Here is a 22126-nt window from a genome sequence, read left to right on the forward strand (position 1 = left end):
GGATCAGTTTGTGTAAAGGAATAGAAAACTAAATGACACAAAGCAGACCAGAACAGAGAGGACCTGAAAGGAGATAATTCTGGAGAGACTGTGGGGGAAGGAGGGGCAGGTCATAAAGGGCCTTTTGTCTTCGATATTTGAACTTGAATAATGTGCTGTTCTGTGCTAGGCACTGCGCTAAGTGCTTATATGCATTAGCTCACTTATTCTTCACAATGATCCCGTAAGAGGGGCACAATGATATGATGACCATCTCCATTTTATAAATGAGAAAACAGTCTGTACAATTAGAAATAACCAAAAGTAGAATAAAACTAAAAGTGAGTAAAGCCACACAGCAATATGTTAAAGATTTTTTGAAAAAAAAAATCACATCTAATTAGAAACTCTAAAAAGTACAATATAACCATTGAGTCAGAGAATATTATCTTGAGAGAAATAATCAATACAAAAACTGAAACCACAGAGGCTTACATTGAATCTTGTAAATTTTCTAAGTAACTAAAATATGATGGAAGAATAGGGTATTTTTGCTAAAGTTTATACCAGAAAAAAATTGACCCAGAAAACTTGGACTCAGACATAAAACACAAAAAAGCATCTGTAGTGGGAGAAGGAAGCTTGGTAAAACTATAATGTTATGTAGAAAAAATGATAGGCCAATGAAAGTTTTACTAACAAATTCAGAAGAAAGAGAATTTAGTTCAGTGAAAATGATTTTGTTAAGGTACAAAAATAAATGCTGAAAAAATTAAAAACAGTTTGTGTTCTATAAAACGTTAAATATAGAATGAAATTAGCTTAATAGAATTTGCTCTTGGAGAATGAAAATGTATATATATGCGCCACATGATACTAGTATGCTTTTGGTAAATGCATTTGAAACCGTAAACATAGGTTCCTTGGGGTCCAAATTATGAGCTAAAAATGCTCTTTTCTTGGCTGCTGTGACTAAGGGAGGAGAGAGGGGAGGCCCTTGCAGGGGCTGGCGAAGGAGGGAGGCAGCATTTCAGCTCGAGGGCCTTTGAAGAGAGGAATCAGACAAAGAAGATTACAAGGCCTGCTACCAGGTACGTTATTGTAGATGCAAAAGACAACAGACAGGCTTGATTAAGGTAAGCACAGACCTTTGTTAGTGAAAAATGCCTCCCCTATGACATGACTATCCACCATGAACTGCTTTTAGTTAGAAAGTTTTAATTTCAGACCATCCTGTGTGGCTCCTTTAGGTCTCTGAGTCTGCAAGGCCACCATGCAGGCTTTCCCTGAGCTTGTCAGGTTCAGCATGTGGCTTCTTTTTCAGCCACAAGAACCAGAGACATGGGTCTGGGCCTACTTCCACTAGTGGACACTCTTCTCAGCTATTTCCGTCTTCACTGCCTATGCTGTGAAAATGCAAAGACTTCCTCATAGGTTGGTTGCAAATGAGGGCAAGTGTGTTCTTTCAAAAGAAGTGATAACTGTGGGGAATGTGCTTCTTCCAACTTTCCCAAATTGGAAAGGAACCTCAGTGTCTCAGGGGCATGTGAGACATCGGAAAGAGGCTGTCAGTGCTCTGAGGTCAGGGCAGAACCCGTGGACTCACAGGGCAGCGATGTCTTGTGTGGCTCACTGTCTGTGGACAAAGGACCATTCAGAATTTTTTTATTTATTCATAGAGTCAACTTTACAATCATCTGTCATTTCTTGTTCACATTTCATCTTCAGAAGAACATTTAAAAATCTCTTATGGCTATCACAACTCTTGCTAAAGTTCATAAGCTGTATACTCAATATAGTATTATTCATTCAAATGTGGAAAAGTTAAAGATAGTAAATCTGCACTGTTGGCTTCTAGTAGCATCATACATTACATGAAAACATACATTTAATTCTATGCTCAAGTTAATAACTTTTTGTATCTAATATCTATTTCAATTTAAAAATTTGAATTTAAAAACTTTATTAAGAATGTTAAACTATCAAAATATGATTTATAAAAAACTATACAGAAATAAGAAATACACTTCTTTGGGTAAGCTATGTATACAATAAATACCTTTAAAAGATAATCATTAATTTATTTATCAATTCATTCAAGATTTTGCTTCAATGGCCACTCTGTGCAAGGCACCAAACTAGATCTTGGGATGTGAATAAAACACATTAACTAAAGCACAATCCTGCCCTTCGGGGGCTTACAAACTAGTAGAGTTTTTCAAGATACTGTATAACAAAGAAGTGATTTCTAATGTAAAGAGGAGCAAATACTTTTTGCATTGAGTGTTAGCTTAGTCGTCTTTGCAAAAGCTTCTTTCTTCTCATAATATGCGGCCTCATTTACGAAGACCGGGTACACAGTACAGTCACCACCCAATGGAATAGTCTTTCCATCAAGAGTTAAAAACACAGGATCTTCAGGGCACAATGGTTTCCAGTCTTGATCCTCCCAGGAAACAATTAAAATACATAAATTACATTCAATTTTTCTCCTAGTTCAGAACTTTTATGTGAAGCTGTAGACAACTAAAACATTATAGCACTTGATTCTTTTAAAGAGGTACTTGAGAGATAAGGTGAGAGGCCTGAGTGATTTAACTAAACTTAGACTGAGTAGTGATTTGGCAGCCGTTTTAAGAGTTTCCCTTTTAATGTTTATAATGGACACATGTAATTAGAGTTTGCTTCAATATTGAGTTTGCCTTGAATGTTGCCAAAAAGATTTGTAATATTAAAAGGCAAAATTTAATGCATGTGTCCCTCAGAGTATTCTCTGACTCTTGCCGGCTGAAGTTAAATTCTGTTCAGCAAATTTAGGGACTATCCATTAAGAGTCTTCTGTATGCAAGACATCCCTGTTGGGAATATAAAAACAAGTAATGTTGTGCCTATGTACAAGGAGATCTATTCTGATGGGGACTGGTGAGAGGTGGGGCGGTCTGGAAAGAGTCTAAGATAAAATGGGTGTTTTCCATACCTGCCGCCACATTATAGATAACAAGTGAATTAGTCGAAAGGTCCCATACCAGCAATTTGGAAATTTGCACCCTCAAACACCAATGTTGTCACACCACAGGGAGCCTAGAGCAGATCTTCTCAAACTTGGATATGATTGAGAATCACATAAGGATTTTGTTAAAATGCATGTTCTGATTGTACAGGTCTGAGGTAGAGGCCTGAGAGTCAGCATTTAAAACACTTCCCAGAAGCAGCAACAGCAGCATGAGACTCTGTTAGAAAAGCAGAGTTTTGTTTCTCACTCACACCTACTAAATCAAGATCTTCCTGTTAACAACCCCCCAGAGATTCACATGCACAACATTGACGTTTGAGAGGCGCTGTCTTACAACAGTTTTCTCAGCCCTGGCTGCTTGTCGTCATTTCCTAGGATGCTTAAAAAATACCGTGGAGGGACTGGCCCCATCTAGGACATGTCAAACCAGAGTCTCAAGAGTGGGGCTCAGGCATCAATTTTTAAATTTATATACAGAAAAATTCATTTTTTTTGGTGGAAGTTCTATAAGTTTTGACAAGTGCACAGCATAGAGTCATATAACCATATAGCTGTGTAATCAAGATACATAATTCTATCACAAACTTCCCCCAATTCCTTCAGGCTACTCACTTATAGGTCATCTTTTCTTTCTTCCTTCCCTCTTTCCTTCCTTTTCTTCCTTCCCTCTTTCCTTCCCTTTCTTTTTTCCTTTCTTTCTTCCTTCCCTTTCTTCCTTCCCTTTCTTTTTTCCTTCCTTCCTTCCTTCCTTCCTTCCTTCCTTCCTTCCTTCCTTCCTTCCTTCCTTCCTTCCTTCCTTCCTCTCCCTCCCTTCCTCCCTCCCTCCCCCCCCTCCCTCCCTCCCTCCCTCCCTCCCTTCTCTTCCCTTCCCTTTCTTTTCTTCTCTTCTCTTCTTTTTCTCTTTCTTTCTTTCTTTCTTTCTTTCTTTCTTTCTTTCTTTCTTTCTTTCTTCTTTCTCTCTTTCTTTCTTTCCTCTTGATAGTAACCGTTTATGTTTATTGAGGGCTTATTTGGTATCAGATACCATTCTGATCTGTGTACACATACTTGCTGATTTAATCCTCAAAACAAGTCACTCTATGACACAGGCGGTATTACATCACTGTCTTAGAGATGAGGAAACTGAGGTACAGTGGGTTAAATAATATTCTCGAGGAAGTGGAGGGCCAAGATTTCTTGTTGCTCAGGCTGGAATCCCGGGAGTTGTCCTGCATTCCCCACTCTTCCTGATCAGGCAGTCAACATATCCTGTTGACTCTGCCTTCAGAGCTGCTCTCCACCTGGCCCATTTTACTCATCTGCTCTAACTCAGGGTACCTCCATATCTTTCTTTTACTTTTTAATTTCTTTTTTAAAATTGAATTTATTGGAATGATATTGGTTTGCAAAACCATACAGGTTTCAAGTATACAACTCAATAAAATTTTCTCTGCACACTGCATCTTGTGCCCATCGCCCCAAGAAAAGTTCCTTGCCACCCCCATTTCCCTGCCTCTGCCCCCCTCCACCTTGCCCCTACCTCCATTTCCCTCTGGCTACCACCACAATTTACTATTTTTGTTTACTTTTTAAAGCCTGCAGGTGATTCTAGGGGACAGCAGGACTGCGTGGCTGAGAACTACTGCTCTGGACCAGCGGCCGTCAGTCAGAGGGGCCCAGAACAACTGAAGGGGCCTCTCAACACAGTGCGGGCAAGCCCCCTGCAGAGATCCCACTAGTGTGCTGCTGCCCAGACCTGAACCACAGCAAAATCAGCCGGTGAGCCTTATTGATTTCCTGTCTCTGCCTTGATGAATTAAATCAGAAACTTTGGGGGCCTAGGGATCAGAATTTCAAAAGCTCCCCAGGTGGTTCTCCTGCAGGCTGAGCTTGAAAAGCACTGTTGTAGCGCTTTTCTGATAGGCTGCAGCTATTCGGGGCGATGTTCCCCATTCCAGTGAACATCCTTGATTAAGAACCATCATTCTTAGCCCTGGCCAGTTGGCTCAGGGGTAGAGTGTCAGCTATGCCATGCATGTGGAAGTCCCAGGTTCAATTCTCAGTCAGGGCACACAGGAGAAGCGCCCATCTGCCTCTCAGCCCTTCCCCCTCTCCTTCCTCTCTGTCTCTCTCTTCTCCTCCTGCAGCCAAGGCTACACTGGAGCAAAGTTGGCCTGGGCGCTCAGGATGGCTCCATGGCCTCTGCCTCAGGCATTAGAATGGCTCCGGCCACAACCAAGCAACACCCTAGATGGGCAGAGCATCGCCCCTTAGTGGTCATGCTGGGTGGATCCCTACTGGGCACATGTGGTAGTCTGTCTGATTGCTTCCCTGCTTGCCTCCCTGCTTCTAACTTCAGAAAAAAAAACAAGAGAGAGAGCCACCATTCTTAGAATAAAATCTGAATTTGTAACCAGGTCCCTGCCTGTGTCCCTGTGTCTCTGGCTCCAGGGTGTACTATCCCCCTCTATTCACTCCATTATCTCCATTGACACAGGTTGTTGCTGTTCCCCTACACTTCAAGTCCCTTCAGGCCTCAGGGCCTTTGCACTTGTTTTCCACAAAGCTATCTTCCAGGTTCCAGCCTCAATGCCTTCATCTCAGGGATGGCTTTTCCTGACCACTCCAGTGAATAGGAACCCTTTGTTAACCTTCATTTTATTACTCTATTTCATTTTTTATAGCACTTATTACAATTTGAAATGATCCAGTTAGGTGTTGCTTACTTCTTCATTCCCCCTCTATTAGTATGGAAGCTCTGTGAGGAACCTTGTTTATTTTGAATCTCAAGGCCCAGAACAGGCTGGACCTGAAATATTTCAATTATTTATTGAAATAACTAACCAACCAATCCCTCCTGTAGAACACTGAGCAGTTTATTATTGCCTAGCAAATCAAAACTATCCTTTCTGATTTTCAAGACTACCACTAGCCTTGTTTGTTACTGATCTCATTAATCTCACTTCTCTGCTTCCCGAGGATGATTTTTGTGCTTCTCAGGATCCCTGAGGAATAGAAAACTTAAAAAATGCTGTGTAGCCTGATCAGGCGTTGGCACAGTGGGTAGAGCATTGGACTGGGACACGGAGGACCCAGGTTCGAAACTCTGAGGTCGCCGGCTTGAGTGTGGGCTCATCTGGTTTGAGCAAGGTTCACCAGCTTGAGTCCAAGGTTGCTGGCTTGAGCAAGGAGTCACTCGGTCTGCTGTAGCCCCCCGGTCAAGGCACATATGAGAAAGCAATCAATGAACAACTAGGGTGCCACCGCAAAGAATTGATGCTTCTCATCTCTCTCCCCTCCTGTCTGTCCCTATCTGTCCCTCTCTCTGTGTCTCTCTGTCCCTGTCACACACACACACAAAAGAATCCTGTGTAGTAGCTGTGATGACATCATCACCTTGGCCTCTGTTTATTGTTCTTGCTATTTTGTAACCCATAGTACTTTCTGCCTCTCCCTCACCCCCAATCTTTATCTTTCTTTTCAAATACTGCTTAAATCTCCTTCTTCAGGTTTTCCCTTGTGTCCCCTAAGGCACACAGTAGGATTTGCTCCACTAGTCTGTATTTTTTGGCAGGCTACTTCATTTAGTTCTAAGTCTGAAAGATATTCTTAGGGCCATTAAATAGGCATTTGAGCTGGATTTCTGGTTTTCCACACTAATTACCTGGCCAAAAGATCAGATTATCTCACAGTGGGGTCCAGGCATTGTTATTTTTTAAAGGGCTCTCTAGGCAATGTGTGGCCAGGGTTGAAAGCCCAGGATGATCAGGTCATCCCCCAGGTCTCTCCCATCTCTGCAGTCTGAGGGTGTGGAAGGTACTCTCAGTGGGAACAGATGTTTTTGATTTTTGGAATCTGCTCCTCCTGCAGATCCAAACCTCCTACACTCTCCCAAGAGCCTCCCCCCCCACACACACACCTTCACTATGCTATCATTGATCAAACCTGACAAGAAGCAGAAATGGGGGACCTGAGGAGAGTCAAGAGATGGTGGCAGAAAACATTCCAAAGAGAGAAGTTTTGATAGTTTTGCTCTCTGAGGTGATCACAGGGCGGTGGCGGCGATGTGGTGAACCGCAGAGAACATTACTTCTGGGAAGGATCTAATTTCTCAGCCTCTGTTTTCTTTTGTTAAAATAAACATAGTAATTCCTACCCATTGCCCTTGGGTGGAAATTTTACCTTCTCCGAGAGCCCTTGTCTGACCACCCTTCCCTGTCTGATTATTCTCATATAGCATTTGCTTATCTTCATTTTAAAAGTATACTTTAGATGTTAGTATATCTAGACTATGACTTCTACAAGAGCATAGACCATGTTCAGTGATGTATTCCTACAGCCAGCACAGGATACACTTAAAATATATATATTTATTGAGTGAAGGTCTGCTCACCTTCCTACACAGCAGGGTGTTTGAGCATACAGCAAATGAGCCCGTGTCTGGAAAATGCTCTATGAACTATAAAATTCTACTCAAAGGAAGAGTATTTTAAAGGAACAGCAAATGTTACCTGCAGATTAGGGTGGATAATAGCAGCGATTTCTCCATTTTCATTTCTGGGATAATCAACTTTCTCCATTATTTTATAGACTTCAATAGCACAAGGAGGAAATTCTTTTCCTATGGCAAAAACAATATGTATAAATAGCATCTGAAAAAAAGGAAGTTCATATTTTAAAGGAAGAACAGAAACAAAAAGTGAAGCCATCGTAAAGTTGAGAACTGAATGTCAACTGTAACTGAGAAATAAAAAGAAAAGACAAGGAGAAGACATTATTTTGGTTAAGGATGTTCATAAACAACACTAACGGTGCTCTTTCCATGTTAGGTAAAAACCACCAAGCTGATAGTCTAAACTCGTTTAAAAAATCTGGATTACAGAATCCTTTGCTTAAAAGAAATGTTACAGGGAAGAGCATTAAAACAGATAGAAGAACTGCTCTGGTTTAGAGTGTGTAGGGGCTGGCTGCTCTGGAGCTACTAGAACAACGACTAGATCCCGACCGCTGTGGGAGCAATCTACGGACTATGATGTGAAAACCATGTTTTTCCACTCAGGTCTGTGGCCTTCTACTTGGGTATATCATTTCTTAACATATTATAGTCCCACACTTACTTTTTGAAGGGTTTCTTGTGACTAAGTGGTGACCTGCCCAATACCAGGCCTATTAGACAGTATTAACCTGTCCCCAGACAAAGGTGGTGAAAAGCTGACTTTGGAGTCAAAGGATTTCCAAGGACAGAAATAATTCTGTGCTTGCAGAAGGTGAACAATCTGAGGTTGGGGAATTGTACTCTGCACGGCCCTGAACTACTCACCAGCTTTGTCACTATAACGGCCCATTCCCCAACAACAATTTGAACTCAGCCTATTGGAATAATTATTTACATAGGATGTCTTTTTTATTTTACTTTTGTCCTAATTAATGAAATTTAAAGTAAATGTATCTTTTTAATAATTAAAGACTATTTTTTTGCATTTTTAGATTTACCAAACAAATGAGCAGATAATAGAGTTTCATATATCTATTGTACCAATTACATTATTTCTTAATTACACACAATACACAAATACATCATTCTTCTTGAAAACAATTAAAACAAATTTAACCTGTTTCTTTTTCCCTCCCCTCCCCAATAATCACTGCTTTGTTTGGCAATTTTCTAGAATTTTCCTGTACACTAACATATCTACATGTGTATCATCTAATAAGTGTTTATTATTATTATTGTTATTATTTTTAAGAAATTGGTATACTGCATGTGTTGGTTTTCATTTTGCTTTCTTTAATTAACAATGTATTTCAAAGACTTCCCATGTTAGTTTAACTGTTTACCAGTCAATGGATATGCAGGCTTTTCTACTACTTTGTTGTCACAGACAATGCTGTGGTAACCACCCTTGTCTATGACACATTGGGTGTGCATATGCTTGTGTTTCTGTGAGATGTGGAATTACTGGGTCATAAGATTTGTGCATTTTCAGAAGTGGATACTGTAAAATTATTCTCTAGTGTGTCTTTACCCTCCCCCTTTCCTATACCTTCACCAACATAATATAATCAGGTTTTATATCTTCCTACACTAACAGGAGAAAGTGGTTTCTCATTTTAATTTGCATTTCTCTAATTACTAGTGATATTGGACATATTTTTATATGTTTATTGGAAATTTGTATTTCTTAGTAAATATTTGTTTTTTAAAATGGAGGATAATAGAAAAATGAGGACTTTATTTGGAGAGCTTTAACTGGTAGCTGCTTTTCTTGACTGTGTCTACTCTGTTCATAGAGGAATGGATGACGTGAATGAAATGAAAAAGAAAATAAAGCACCTGATATCCTGAGCATGGCAATTTTGACCAAGGTTACAATTGCTATTTCAGTGTTTAGTCATGATGTGTGCTCATCTCATCTCCCTTTTCTGATATATTCACACACACATGCACACACACTAACAATTAAGATAACAACTCACACCTATTACTTACCTTCATTGAAGTTATGTATAAAATCAAGAGCATATTTAATCATTTTTCTCATTAGGTCCAAAATATCAGCTCTCAGAACCCCTTGAGGCTGGGGGCCTACTTCTATACCTAGGTACAGAATGAAAGATGGTCATTTATATAAGTATTAGAATGTATTATAAAATTAAGCATTTTAATATATCAAGATCTAAAATCCCATCATTAAAAATTGACAAAAAAGCCTGACCTGTGGTGGCGCAGTGGATAAAGCGTCAACCTGAAAATGCTGAGGTTGCCGGTTCGAAACCCTGGGCTTGCCTGCTCAAGGCACATACAGGAGTTGATGCTTCCAGCTCCTCCCCCCTTCTCTCTCTCTGTCTCTCCTCTCTCTGTTTCTCCCTCTCCTCTCTAAAATGAATAAATAAATAAAAAATTGACAAAAAAAACCCACTTAGCATCATTAAAAATATTTGAGATGTAATGTTGGGCAAAAATAAAGCTGAATACTTACATGTGCAAGTTATATGGCCAGTGAATAAAAATTGGGAGAACATAGAAAAATCAAAGAGCTGTCAATATTGCCAAAAATTAAAAGATCATAATATGGTAAAAGGCATAGACAAATATATACTGCAAAATGAAAAGCTGACAAGCATGTCAATAAGTATGTGTTATTGCTAAGAGCAGAATTGCCCCGCAAACATCATGGACCAAGATTGCTTTTTCAACGTTTGGAAATCATACACTTTACTTGCTGGCACAGAGAAACAGGACCTCCATCCCTTATTGTAGCATTTGGTTTATTTTAAATAATTATCTAGACTTGGAGATCTAGCTTGCTCCAGCTGAGGCTTTGATTATGCACCACAAAAGTATCAATAACTGGCCCTGGTTGGTTGGCTAAGTGGTAGAGTGTTAGCCTGGCATGTGGATGTTCCAGGTTTGATTCCCAGTCAGGGCACACAGGAGAAGTGCCCATCTGCTTCACCACTTCTCCCTTTCTCGTCTCTCTCTCACTCTCTCTTCTCTTCCTGCCATAGCTAGATTGAGCCAGTTGGCCCCAGGTACAGAGGATGGCTCTGTGACCTCCGATTTAGGCCTAAGAGCTCAGTTGCTGAGTAATGGAGGAATACGCCAGATGGGCAGAGCATCGCCCCCAATTGGGCTTGTGGGTGGGTCTTGGTCGGACCACATGCAGGAGTCTGTTTCTCTGCCTCCCCTCCTCTCCCTGAATTAAAAAAAATATATATACAAGATACTTTTAAATTTGTTTACATTGTTTGACAATTTTTTTGTGTGTGACAGAGACAGAGAAAGAGACAGATAGGAACAGACAGACAGGAAGGGAGAGAGAGGAGAAGCATCAATTCTTTGTTGTGGCACCTTAGTTGTTCATTGATTGTTTTCTCATATGTGCCTTGACGGGGAGGGAGCAGGCACAGCAGAGCGAGTGACCCCTTGCTCAAGCCAGCGACCTTGGGCTCAAGCTGATGAATCTCATTCAAACCAGATGAACCTGCACTCAAGCTGGCGACCTCAGCATTTTGAACTTGGGTCCTCCTCATCCCAGTCTGATGCTCTATCCACTGTGCTACCGCCTGGTCAGGCTTGACAATTTGTTTTTAAAGTAAATTGCTCTTTAAAAACCATCTGAAATCTAACAGAAAAGATTTTAATTTGTGACAGCAATTTTAATGATTATAATATAGTCTGCCAGTAATTATGCTAATAGGTCACTTAGGAAAGAGACAGAATGTAGAAAAAAGAGACTATTTGTGTGAGAAGGTGTATGGGAAGGCATACTTGCACAGTGGAAATTCCAGAAAGCAAAGGTGATTTCACAGCCCAGTAACTGACAGAGCAAACAAGAGAATGGGTAAGAGTTTATGGGAGACTCTAGTGCAAAGAAAGGGCTAATAGGGATGTTAGGAGAAGATTTTCCATGGATCTTTTGTGTTTCTTCACATCTTGCCAGCAAGCCACTGACTGCTTTGATTCCAAATCATTACTCAAGATGTTTGTATAGTGAATAGCACTGAAAGATAAGAATGATGTCTTCCTTGGAGCAAAAGGCAGGCATGTTTATTGTACATTATAAAAGATTCAAGTTCCTTTGGCTCATTGGTTCTCTCGTGGAATGCAGAAAGCTGCTCAACGAAACTGAGAATATTTTATATAGTTTGAGCTTACCTGGAGTAGGTTTGCTTATTACTTGAGCCACAGTGATGAGCAAGGTAGCTATAAATATTCTTAAAAAATTAATTTTCTCAGCGTTTCATCTAGGACTTATTTTATTTAGTTTTGACTATAGAAAATATGACTTACCAACAGGATACTTGGCTATTGAACGAGTGGTTGCATATTTGAGGGAAGGATGTTCAATAAGATAAACATAGCAGGGTAATGGAGCCAAAGAAGTCTGAAATGAATTGAAAATATCTTTCTCATTATAGCAACCATATGCTTTGTTCTCTTTGCTGCAAGAGAGTCAATAAAGCCTTCAATTTGTTTTACTATATAATAAACTAAGTAGGTAACTTAGTAAGACAGCTTTTATGAAACATACTCTAAAATTCAATGTTGTTATTAAAGCTTGAGAAAATATAAAAATTACATATAAAATCAAATTGTACATAGCTTTCTAGGTAAAACATAAATTCTCAAGAACTAAGATTAAAGAATATGAAATAAATTTTCCTTTGGAATGGATTTGGTTATTTCTTGTTTCATCACTGGTTACACTTACTATTTGTCTTAGTATTGCTCTGAAAGAATTCTGTGTCTACTCCTGTGGTACAAGTCTCAGTAGGATTCTGGGTAACTCCTCCCACCTCCACTTATCTCAATGAGATTTTAAGACAAGCCTCTCAGTTTTGATAACAATGCCAGCCATGCCGCTTCCATGCCTGGCAACCCAAGCATTCAACTCTCCTTCAATGAGCAACAAGGAATAGCTACATTATGATCTCCTACCAGAACTATCTAGTTATTGTGAAAAACTCAAAGGAAACTAAAATAATAGTTAATCTTTATTGTCTGCTGGGTGGGTATTAGGCTAAATGCTTTAAAAACTTTATCTGATTTAAGGCTCTTAACAGCCTTATTCGTAAATGTTGTTACTATGTCAACTTTATAAAATGAGGAAAGCAAGATTTTGGGAGTTGAGTATCTATCCGTCCAAGGTTAGTGAATGAGAAAGTCGGGATTTGAACCCAGGTTTTCCTGGTTACATGGGTCAGACTCTTTTCACTAAATCACGCTAGCTCTCTGGATATAAAGATATTTGTTATACAATAATAACCATACAGAGCATTACTTGTGTTTTTTCTTGGTTGTTATTTTCTAGCAAGTTTTCTCTAGCTATATGCACTGGATAGCTGAATTTTTCATTTTGTGGATTTCTGAGCCTTGAAATGATTAGCTGTATGAGGTACTGAAAGAACAGTTGTGTGCTGGGGTGGCTGAGTCAAGTGGAGAGAAGGACAGGCCTAAAGAGAGTCAGTCTCTTTATCATTGATCTATAGTCAACATTAAATGACTATTTCTTGAGCTTCCTAAAGCTGTAATTGAACAACTTCAAGCACACCATTTTAAATTTGGTATTAGTTTTACCAAAGAGCCTATGGTTTGGTAAATGTCTGGATTAAAGATTTATAATTTTTAGACACAAGAATCTACAAATGTTTTATTATTTTTTTCACTATATTTATTATTTTACTCATTTCTTCTCCCTTTTCTCCTGCCTGTCACCACAGCCTCCATTCTGATGTTCCTCCCACTTCCCCATCTTTCTGAGACTCACCCTCCTGATACTTTTCTGGTTAGTTTAGATCTACAATTGACTTAAAAGTACAGGTCTTATGCTAACTTGTAAATTAATAACATTGACATTACCTTAATATAATGAAACATCTGAATTAAAAAGTCATTCCTGGAATCTTCAAGAATAAGAGTGCACCCCATGTTAGAAGTAGTATTGTGAAGGTCAAAAATAACATCATAGGAATCTTTACTGAGTTTTGGACCAAATACTTGATTTATTTCTTGAGCCCTTCTCACTTCATATGGCAAATCCTCTGACATTTTTTTGCTGTTATTAGCAGAAAGAAAAAGATGAACAATATTTGTGGCTAATATAACACAAATATATAATAAGAACACAATGTCCAAGGAACCAGTTGCCAAACCTTTAATATGAAAAAACTGTGAAGGAGGGGAAACTTATTTGACAACTTTACAAATGAAAAATTACGTTTTTTCCCTTCATTTGATTCTATGTGATGTTGCATTGGCATGCTTGCAAATAATATTTCATTTATGTGGCTGTCAAAGGATGGGCATTTCAAACAGATTTACCATTTGACTTAACTTCGAACAAAATTTACCCACTGATTTAATCAATGGTTTCTTAGTAGTTATGTGCACTGAGCTATTATAGAACTAGACAATCAAATGCAATTTTTTTCCCTCTAGTGTAAATTTCAGTGCATAAAAACAGTTAAGATTAGATAGTATTCATATCAAAGATTAGATAATGTTCTAATTAAGGATTCTTAACTCAGGTCCAGGAGCCTCTAGTCATCCAAATATAAGTCTACAAACCCTTAGAAAATGCAAAAACTTTGCATGTGTATGCATATCTTTTTCTTGGATAAAGGTTTAACAGTTTTTATTGAATTTTGAAATGAGTCTCTACCAGGCCCCTCCCCCCTTCTGGCAAGGGTTAGGATATATATTTTTTCTTACTATATATGATGATGATTTAAATTTATTCTTCCTCATTAAACCATTCAACTATTTCTCTATACTTCCATCTACATATTTCTATTTCCTGACTATTTGCACCTGGATAATTACTGCCTGGAATGTAATCAAGAAGATGGAGCAGCTGTTTAATGAGTAGGAAGCAAAAACTATGAGGACAAGAGCTGCATGCTAAGGATGGTGCAGTGGGAAGAAGGAAGAAGCCTGTGGCATTGATATTATTGAGCAACTGCATCTCTGGATTTATTATTTGTGAGGAAGAAAACCTTAGTTTTTAAGTTACTGTCTTCTGGTTTCCATTATATGTAACCAAATATATTATGCTTATGAACATATAAGCATTTTAAAAGTTAATTCATGTAACAGCTCTATTAGGTCTTCTTACTTGCAAATGATTTGCTTCCAATTCTCCCGCATATAAGTAAATGACTAGCCACCCAGTTGCTCAGAGTCAAGGCTTGAAGTCTTTTTTTTTCTTTCCATGTCCACAGCTAAACTTATCCCCAGGTCCCAGGGCAGGAACCCAGAGCCCATGAGCGGTGGAGCTTGCTGTAGCAGCCATCTGGGCCAGCCCCTGCTATGGGGGGAGCAGGGAAGGCTTGAAGTCTTAAAAAGATAACGGACACTTCGAGTTCTCATTCCAAGTTCTAAGGAAGCATCCAAAGGATGAAGTTGAAAGAAGAGGAGGAGAAGATCCTAAAGGGTGCATTGGCTATACTAAGTTACTTAAACCTATTCTGGCTAAGAGATTTTTGAAGAATTTTCAGCAAGGGAGAGGCATGATAAGATCAGCATGTTAGGATGACCCTTATGGCTGCTACCATAGAGACTCCATGGCAGGAAGGACCGGAGTAAGGCCGGATGCAGAAAGATGCTTCTGGAGGCGACTCCAACTGCCCAAAGAAATGAACTAAGGTTGTGAAAATGGAGAGGAAGATTGAATTTGAAAAATATTCAAAACTTAGTGATGCACTAGATGTGGGGTGATGAGGAGCAAGGAAGGTTCTAAGATGAGGATTAGGTGGGTAATGGTGTCATCACTGAGATGGAGAACACAGGAAAAGTAATTCTGGAGAGGAAGAGCAGGAGAAGGTAATTTATCTATCTTGTAAGTTTCTATAACCACCCTGAGAGAGAACTGTCTAGCTTCTGGATAGTGTTAAAATGTAAGCAGTAGAAGGTGAATTTAGTTTAAGAGACTGCTTTCATTAAAATGCATGTTATTGAGCGGTCATAACAAGAAAACTCACCCTAGTCCAGTGGTCCCCAACCTTTTTTGGGCCACAGACTGGTTTAATGTCAGAAAATATTTTCACAGACCCGCCTTTAGGGTGGGATGAATAAATGTACCACGTGACTGAGACAAGCGTCAAGTCTTAGACCAGAGGTCCCCAAACTTTTTACACAGGGGGCCAGTTCACTGTCCCTCAGACCATTGGAAGGCCAGACTATAAAAAAAAATGAACAAATCCCTATGCACACTGCTCATATCTTATTTTAAAGTAAAAAAACAAAACTGGAACAAATACAATATTTAAAATAAAAAACAAGTATCAATAAATTTAAATCAACAAGCTGACCAGTATTTCAATGGGAACTATGGGCCTGCTTTTGGCTAATGAGATGGTCAATGTGCTCCTCTCACTGACCACCAATGAAAGAGGTGCCCCTTCCGGAAGTGCTGCGGGGGCCAGATGAATGGCCTCAGGGGGCCACATGTGGCCCGCGGGCCGTAGTTTGGGGACCCCTGTCTTAGACAGATGTAACAGAGGGAATCTGGTCATTTTTTAAAAATAAAACATCGTTCAGACTTAAATATAAATATAAATAAAATGGAAATAATGTAAGTTATTTATTCTTTCTCTGTGGACTGGTACCAAATGGCCCACGGACTGGTACCGGTCCATGGCCTGGGGGTTGGGGACCACTGCCCTAGTCCATTTTAGAATTATTTGGGAAGTTAACATGTCATCTATAAGAGTTATTCTTCAACAAAGTCTTAACTCACAATGAGTTAGTTAATAGCTATTTTAGGTGAACAGATAAAAGTTTAATTGTGTTGACATAACCTTGGTCATGAAGACAAAGCATTTTTGAGATTATAATTTATGCTAGTAAAAATATGATTTGATACACAAAATATGACTATGTATAATTGCCCTGGTAAAAAATCTATCCTATAAAGTGAGGCATATTTGTACTAAAAGTAGTAACTATCTTTTGATCTGTGGCAAGATTATATTTAAGTAACTATAAACTCAAATCAGCCTGTTTTAGGAAATGAGCACATAAAGCAGTACTGTGTTAATTGTCCTTGTCCGCATTTAGATCATAGCTACTAGCTCACTCCTTACGGTAGAAACCATTTTTTGCACATAGCTTTGTACTTCCACAGTACCTAGTACAGTGCTCTGTGTAGAGTAGGTGTTTAATAATATTCTTAGATAAATGGAAGAAGGAAGTGGTAAAAAGAAAATACTTAGAAACTTACATATCTATAGTAGTAGCTATAATGATGTAAACAGAGGCAAAAAAATTAATCAGAACATACCTAGAGTGTTAGGATTGGATACTTTCATTAAATAAATATCAATCAAAACATAACGCTTTTAAAAATTAGAACTTTATGCACTACCATAAATATAGTTGCATATAAACATAGTAGTAAATTGCTTAGAAAGCTAACAAATACATGGATATCCAAGTATAGTGACCAAATGCTCTAAAAGGCTTATATTGAATAAAAGAGCATATGAATGCCCAGTTTAGAGAACTAAGCAATTCATAATGGAGTGTTACTAAAAGTGAAAGTGAACTTCTTCACAATAGCAACTATACGTACAGACATAATAGCACATGCATATACATATATGTGTTATTTCCCACACATACCACTTTTTACACACATGCACACACACACATGTACATGTATGCACATAACACAAAATATAGTCTTACCCAAGATTTGCAGGATCAAAAACTCGATTCAGGTCACAGTCAATGTATCTGGTACACTTCTTCACTGCTCTTGGGTTGGTGATAAACGGTTTTACCTCCAGCCCTGTTCTCTGAATCTCAGTGCCATTCTCTAGCCAATGCTTAACTAGAAATACTCCTGTTAGCTCATTCCCATGAGTTCCTCCGAAGATAGCAACCTTTTTTATGGGATCTCCAACAACATGACAAGAAGTCATTTTATCAAGTAATTTTATCTGATTTCTGCAAATCAGAGGAGAGGAGATCAAAGAAAACTCAATTTCTTAAGAAAAGCTTAGAAATGTAAGTCTAAATGAGACTTTAACCAAGTGCAAAGTGCAGAGTTCTCTTGAGCGGAGTTTATTTTAGTTTTCTGTAGCGAGTTCGGAGCCCTGTTTATTATAGGGACACTCCCTTCTTTAGTCCTGCCCTTTACCATATTTGGATCAAAATATGCAGAGATCAACTAGAGTTACAACTGCTTACTTTAACTTCTAACTCCCTCAAATGGTTGGTAGATCTAAATGCAGTAATAAATTAGCATCTCATACTAATACAAAAATTGCATTTTCTCTTCAGTTAGAATGCCATCTATTGGTGCTTCCATGACTATTTGTAGTATTAAAAAGTTTATACTTTTCTATTCCTCAAAAATAAAAAAGTGGCCCATGAGATGTATATTATTATTCAATATTTATCATTTCCACTTGTATTTAAAAATATTTCTCCTCTGAAATGAGTTCAGGTGTTCGTTTGTTTTTTTTCATCTGAGGGCATTTGAAACTCGTCTCTATAAACAGCTAAAGGCAGATCCTCAGAGACTTCCTCTGGAACTGGTGTCCTTTTCTTCAGAATGCTTTCTTATGATCAGGGACACCAAAACCGAATCAATGATTCCTGGGCCTTACAAAGCTACTTTGAAACATGCCTTTAATTTCTTTCTCGTGAAGTTTTTGGTAATTCTGTGAAGTGAAGAATCTTTCTCACTTTCTTGCCTCAATGCTAAAGAAAAAGCAGCTGTTAGTAATTTTCAAGACTTTGTAATACATGAAAACTCTTGGGGTGAGCTCCATATACTGACCAAATCATATAAGTTTAGTAGACACAGTAAGTCTAATTTGCTGGAAAGTCTTTCCACTGGAATGTGTTACTCAAGACGGGGTCTTGTCAGGGGAAACTAGCTAGAATACCAACATGGTTATATTCTTTTGTAGAAATGATCCTGAACCAAATCCAATTTGATGTCACACACAGTCATCCAGAAAGTCAGATATGGTCAAGTACTGGAAACACTGTGTGTACTAGTAATGCCAGATTGTTTGATAGAGGCACAACATGATTAATTCATAGTAACTGCTGAGTAGTTTAATTTATAATGTTCTCCTGCATGTGTTAGCTCAGTTTAGTCACATAACCACTTTTTAAGCTAGAAAGTGTTAGGTATTGACATCCCTATTACATGGATAAAGGAAAGAGAAGTTAAGCCAGTTAATTAATGTTTTCTCAGCTACCTGGAGAAAAGTAGGCCTGGGACCCAGGTTTTCAGATTTTAACTTCAGTGTTTTTCACAGAACAATAGGGTGCTTCCTGTTAATTTTGGCCTTCCCCAAAGTTCTAATTTTGCTCATTTGGCATTCACATAAACAGTCACTGCAGTGGGCCCAGGAAGCAAACAAGCATACAGACAAAATCCATGGGAGAAATGTTTGAATACTTCAAAACATTTAATAAGCCAATTCTTATGTTCTTTCTTCAAAAGATTATAATGTAGAGATAAAGCAAAATAATAAAACTCTGAACAGATATTAAAATGATTGTCCTAACCTAAAAGGCCCTGTAGTCTGTGATTTTCCTACCCACATCAATGTACACTTGCACACTTCAGTGTAGAGATGCTGAAAATGAGCACAAATAGTCACAGATGATAGATTGTTTAGTTACTTTGGTTTTGAAAGCAGTTACCATGGTGAATTATTAACACTTGATTATATTTTGCTAGTTCTTTCCCCGCCGATTTGTGGTTAGTTCTGTCCTTTGCCCCAGTCTTTCTGGAAATGCTGCCTCAGTTATTTACTCATAGCTGACACAGATAACTTGTAGTATGAGGTTTGTTTTATGGAATTTTAACAGATCAGCACTTTGAAGCACATTTAACATTCATATGTTAAGTTTCCCTCACATGCAAAATGAATATCTTTGAGAGTTAATAAATTCCAGTAAATCTGTCCCATATTGACCTTGTTGATTGTCCATAGAGTTCGTCTTTTGTGGAATGCTTTATCAGAGAAAAGGAGAGCATTACCTTAGAACTAGAGCAGCAGAGGCCTTTCATACTTTTATATCAAATTAACTTCCAAAAGATTTTTAACACTAAAATTTTGAGCCCCACAAAAACCACATTTAACTTAATGTTTTGAAGTACGTAAAAGAGTAAACCTAGTAACTTCCAGAACTACAAATGTTTTGTGGGGTAGTGGTGCCTGATTTACTGATAAAATAATGTGACTTAACAGAAAGGGAGAATAAAATTTCCATAGTCATGGTTTTTCAGTAGATCAATGTCAGAAATTTTATGGGAGACAAATTTCAGGTGGGATAGTTTTCAAAACAGTATGATTGAGAGAGAAAGGGGGTCTTCTCTCTGATATTGTATGTAAGGTGTCTCATATAATGTGGTGGTCCAGCAGTCATGTAATCAAACTATTCTCATTATTTTAATTTTCTTCTTCTTCTATGACCCTATTTCTGTCACCAATCTGACCAACTTTCTAGGTGGAAATAAATAATAATCATAACAAGATAAGGGTAGGATAGATAAGTTTATAGACTGCTAACAAAGATTTCATATCTGTGTCCCTTACAGATATAGCATAGGATATTGTTCATACTGGGTTTACTACAATAGTTTTCTTTTTTTTTTTTTTAATTGACTTTAATGAGAGAGGAAGGAAGAGAGAGAGAGAGACAGGAACATCGATCTGTTCCTGTATGTGCCCTGACTGAGGATCGAACCAGCAACCTTAGTGCTTCTGATTGATGCTCTAACCAACCAAGCTATCTGGCCAGGGCACAGCTGTTTTCTTTTTAATGAGAAAACTATTTTTCAGGGATAGATAGATGTTGTGTGTGAATGTATACTATGTATATATGTATGTATTAGGTTAAAATCGGCTTCCTCTGGAAGCTTTTACTTATTTATTTTTTAAAGTCTTTTCTCTGGAATCATGATGAATAACAAGTGTCTCCAGACATTTAAAGTCTTTTCTTTAAAAAAAAATTTTTTAGCGCGTGTGCGAGCGAGCGAGCGAGAGTCGGGGACAGACAGATAGGAAGAGAGAGAGATGAGAAACATCAACTTCTAGTTGTGGAACCTTAGTTGTTCATGATTGCTTTCTCACATGTGCCATGACCAGGGGGCTCCAGCTGAGCCAGTGACCCCTTGCTCAAGCCAGTGACCCTTGGCTCAAGCCAAGTGGTCTTTGGGCTCAAGCCAGCAACCTTAGGCTTCAAGCCAGAGACCATGGGTTCATATCTATGACTCCATGCTCAAGCTGATGAGCCCACGCTCAAGCTGGATGAGCCTGTGCTCAAACTGGCGACCTTGGGATTTCGAACCTGGTACTCAGCATCCCAGGCTGATGCTCTACCCACTGTGCCATTGCCTGGTCAGGCTAAAGTCCTTTCTTCTTTAGATTAAATGAAGACTCTCTTTCTTCAAACATATTCCAAAGTTTGGCATTAATAGTTTCAATATTAAATGGTCTCAGTATACCTCTAATCCTATCTCCTCCTAACACTTTCCTGTGTTTGACCTAATCTTCAGAGAAACTACTATTAAGTCTCATGGTGTCACAGTCGTAGGACTTTACTAATAACCTTCCTTTCATCTGTATGCCCTCTACAACTCTTTCATTCACCCATTCCAGTCTTCAAATGATCAGAAGGCATGGTAATAACAAAACATGATCTCTGAACCCATGTAGAACTAGCATTACTAACCCTGGTGTACAGTAAGTATTCAATAAATGGCAGCTACTGCTACTAAATAAGGGCTAACATGTATAGAGTATTTACTCTGTGCCAGGACTGTTCATTCTCTCTCTTTAGAATTGATGAATTGATTTGAGAGAGAAAGAGACAGAGAGAGAGGAAGGGAGAGAGAGAGAAACATGGATTTGTTGTTCCACTTATTTATGCATTCATTGGTTGATTTTTATTTATTTATTTTTTATTTTTTTGTGAGAGGAGAGGAGATAGTGCAGCAGACTCCTGCATGAGCCCTGACCAGGATCCACTTGGTAACTTGGTCTGGGGCTAATGCTTGAGTACTAGGTCAAGGCTTGGACCAACTAAGCCTTCCAGTGTCAGGGCCACGCTGGAACCAATTGAGCCACTGGCTGTGGGAGGGGAAGAGGAAGAGAAGAGGGAGAGAGAGGAGGAGAGAAGCAGATGGTCGCTTTTCCTGTGTGCCCTGAGTGAGAATGAACCCTGGACATCCATATGCCTGGCAGACGCTGGATCCACTAAGCCACTGGCCAGGGCCTATGGATCGATTCTTGTATGTGCCCTGACCCAGGATTCAATGGTGCAACCTTGGAGGATGCTCCAACCAACTGAGCTATCTGGCCATGGACCATTTTCTCTTTTAACACTTTTAGGGCAATTAAGGAAATATTGTATTGCTCTTCTACTAATATGGAAATGTAGGTCTTATGTATGTGTGTGTGGGGGGTGGTAGTGGTAAATAACTTGCTCAAGATTCAAGGGCTAGGCAGCAGCCATCTAGTGAAGGGAGGGCCAGAGTGAAGGTCACTGCACTGTGCCCTTTCTCCTGGTCCCATCTGTGGGGCACCCGTGTTCTGTCCCTCTCCTGGGCGCCTGCAGCAGTGGCCCTGTCTTACTGGCTGCTTTCTACCTGGCAGGGCTTTTATCTAAACCCAGGCCTC

The 22126-nt window shown here is 38.9% G+C and overlaps 2 protein-coding genes and 1 non-coding gene across 3 annotated transcripts in view; all 3 read right to left on the reverse strand.

Annotated features, from left to right (window-relative positions):
- RAP1GAP2 (RAP1 GTPase activating protein 2) overlaps positions 1-22126 on the reverse strand; it is a 490286-nt gene that overhangs the window by 11293 nt on the left and 456867 nt on the right. The window lies entirely within an intron of this gene.
- On the reverse strand, positions 1634-17549 carry ASPA (aspartoacylase). Its single transcript, XM_066255346.1, has 6 exons — positions 17163-17549; positions 13335-13530; positions 11766-11859; positions 9462-9569; positions 7483-7592; positions 1634-2425 (listed from the first exon to the last, which is right to left on the reverse strand). Exons 1-6 carry the CDS (start codon positions 17396-17398, stop codon positions 2228-2230), a joined length of 942 nt encoding a protein of 313 aa, XP_066111443.1. The 5' UTR covers positions 17399-17549; the 3' UTR covers positions 1634-2227.
- On the reverse strand, positions 14684-14815 carry LOC136327481 (small nucleolar RNA SNORA5). Its single transcript, XR_010729687.1, has one exon. It is a non-coding gene; the product is annotated as a small nucleolar RNA SNORA5 (small nucleolar RNA).

Source organism: Saccopteryx bilineata, chromosome 2 (assembly GCF_036850765.1).
Source record: "Saccopteryx bilineata isolate mSacBil1 chromosome 2, mSacBil1_pri_phased_curated, whole genome shotgun sequence".
NCBI lineage: Eukaryota > Metazoa > Chordata > Mammalia > Chiroptera > Emballonuridae > Saccopteryx > Saccopteryx bilineata.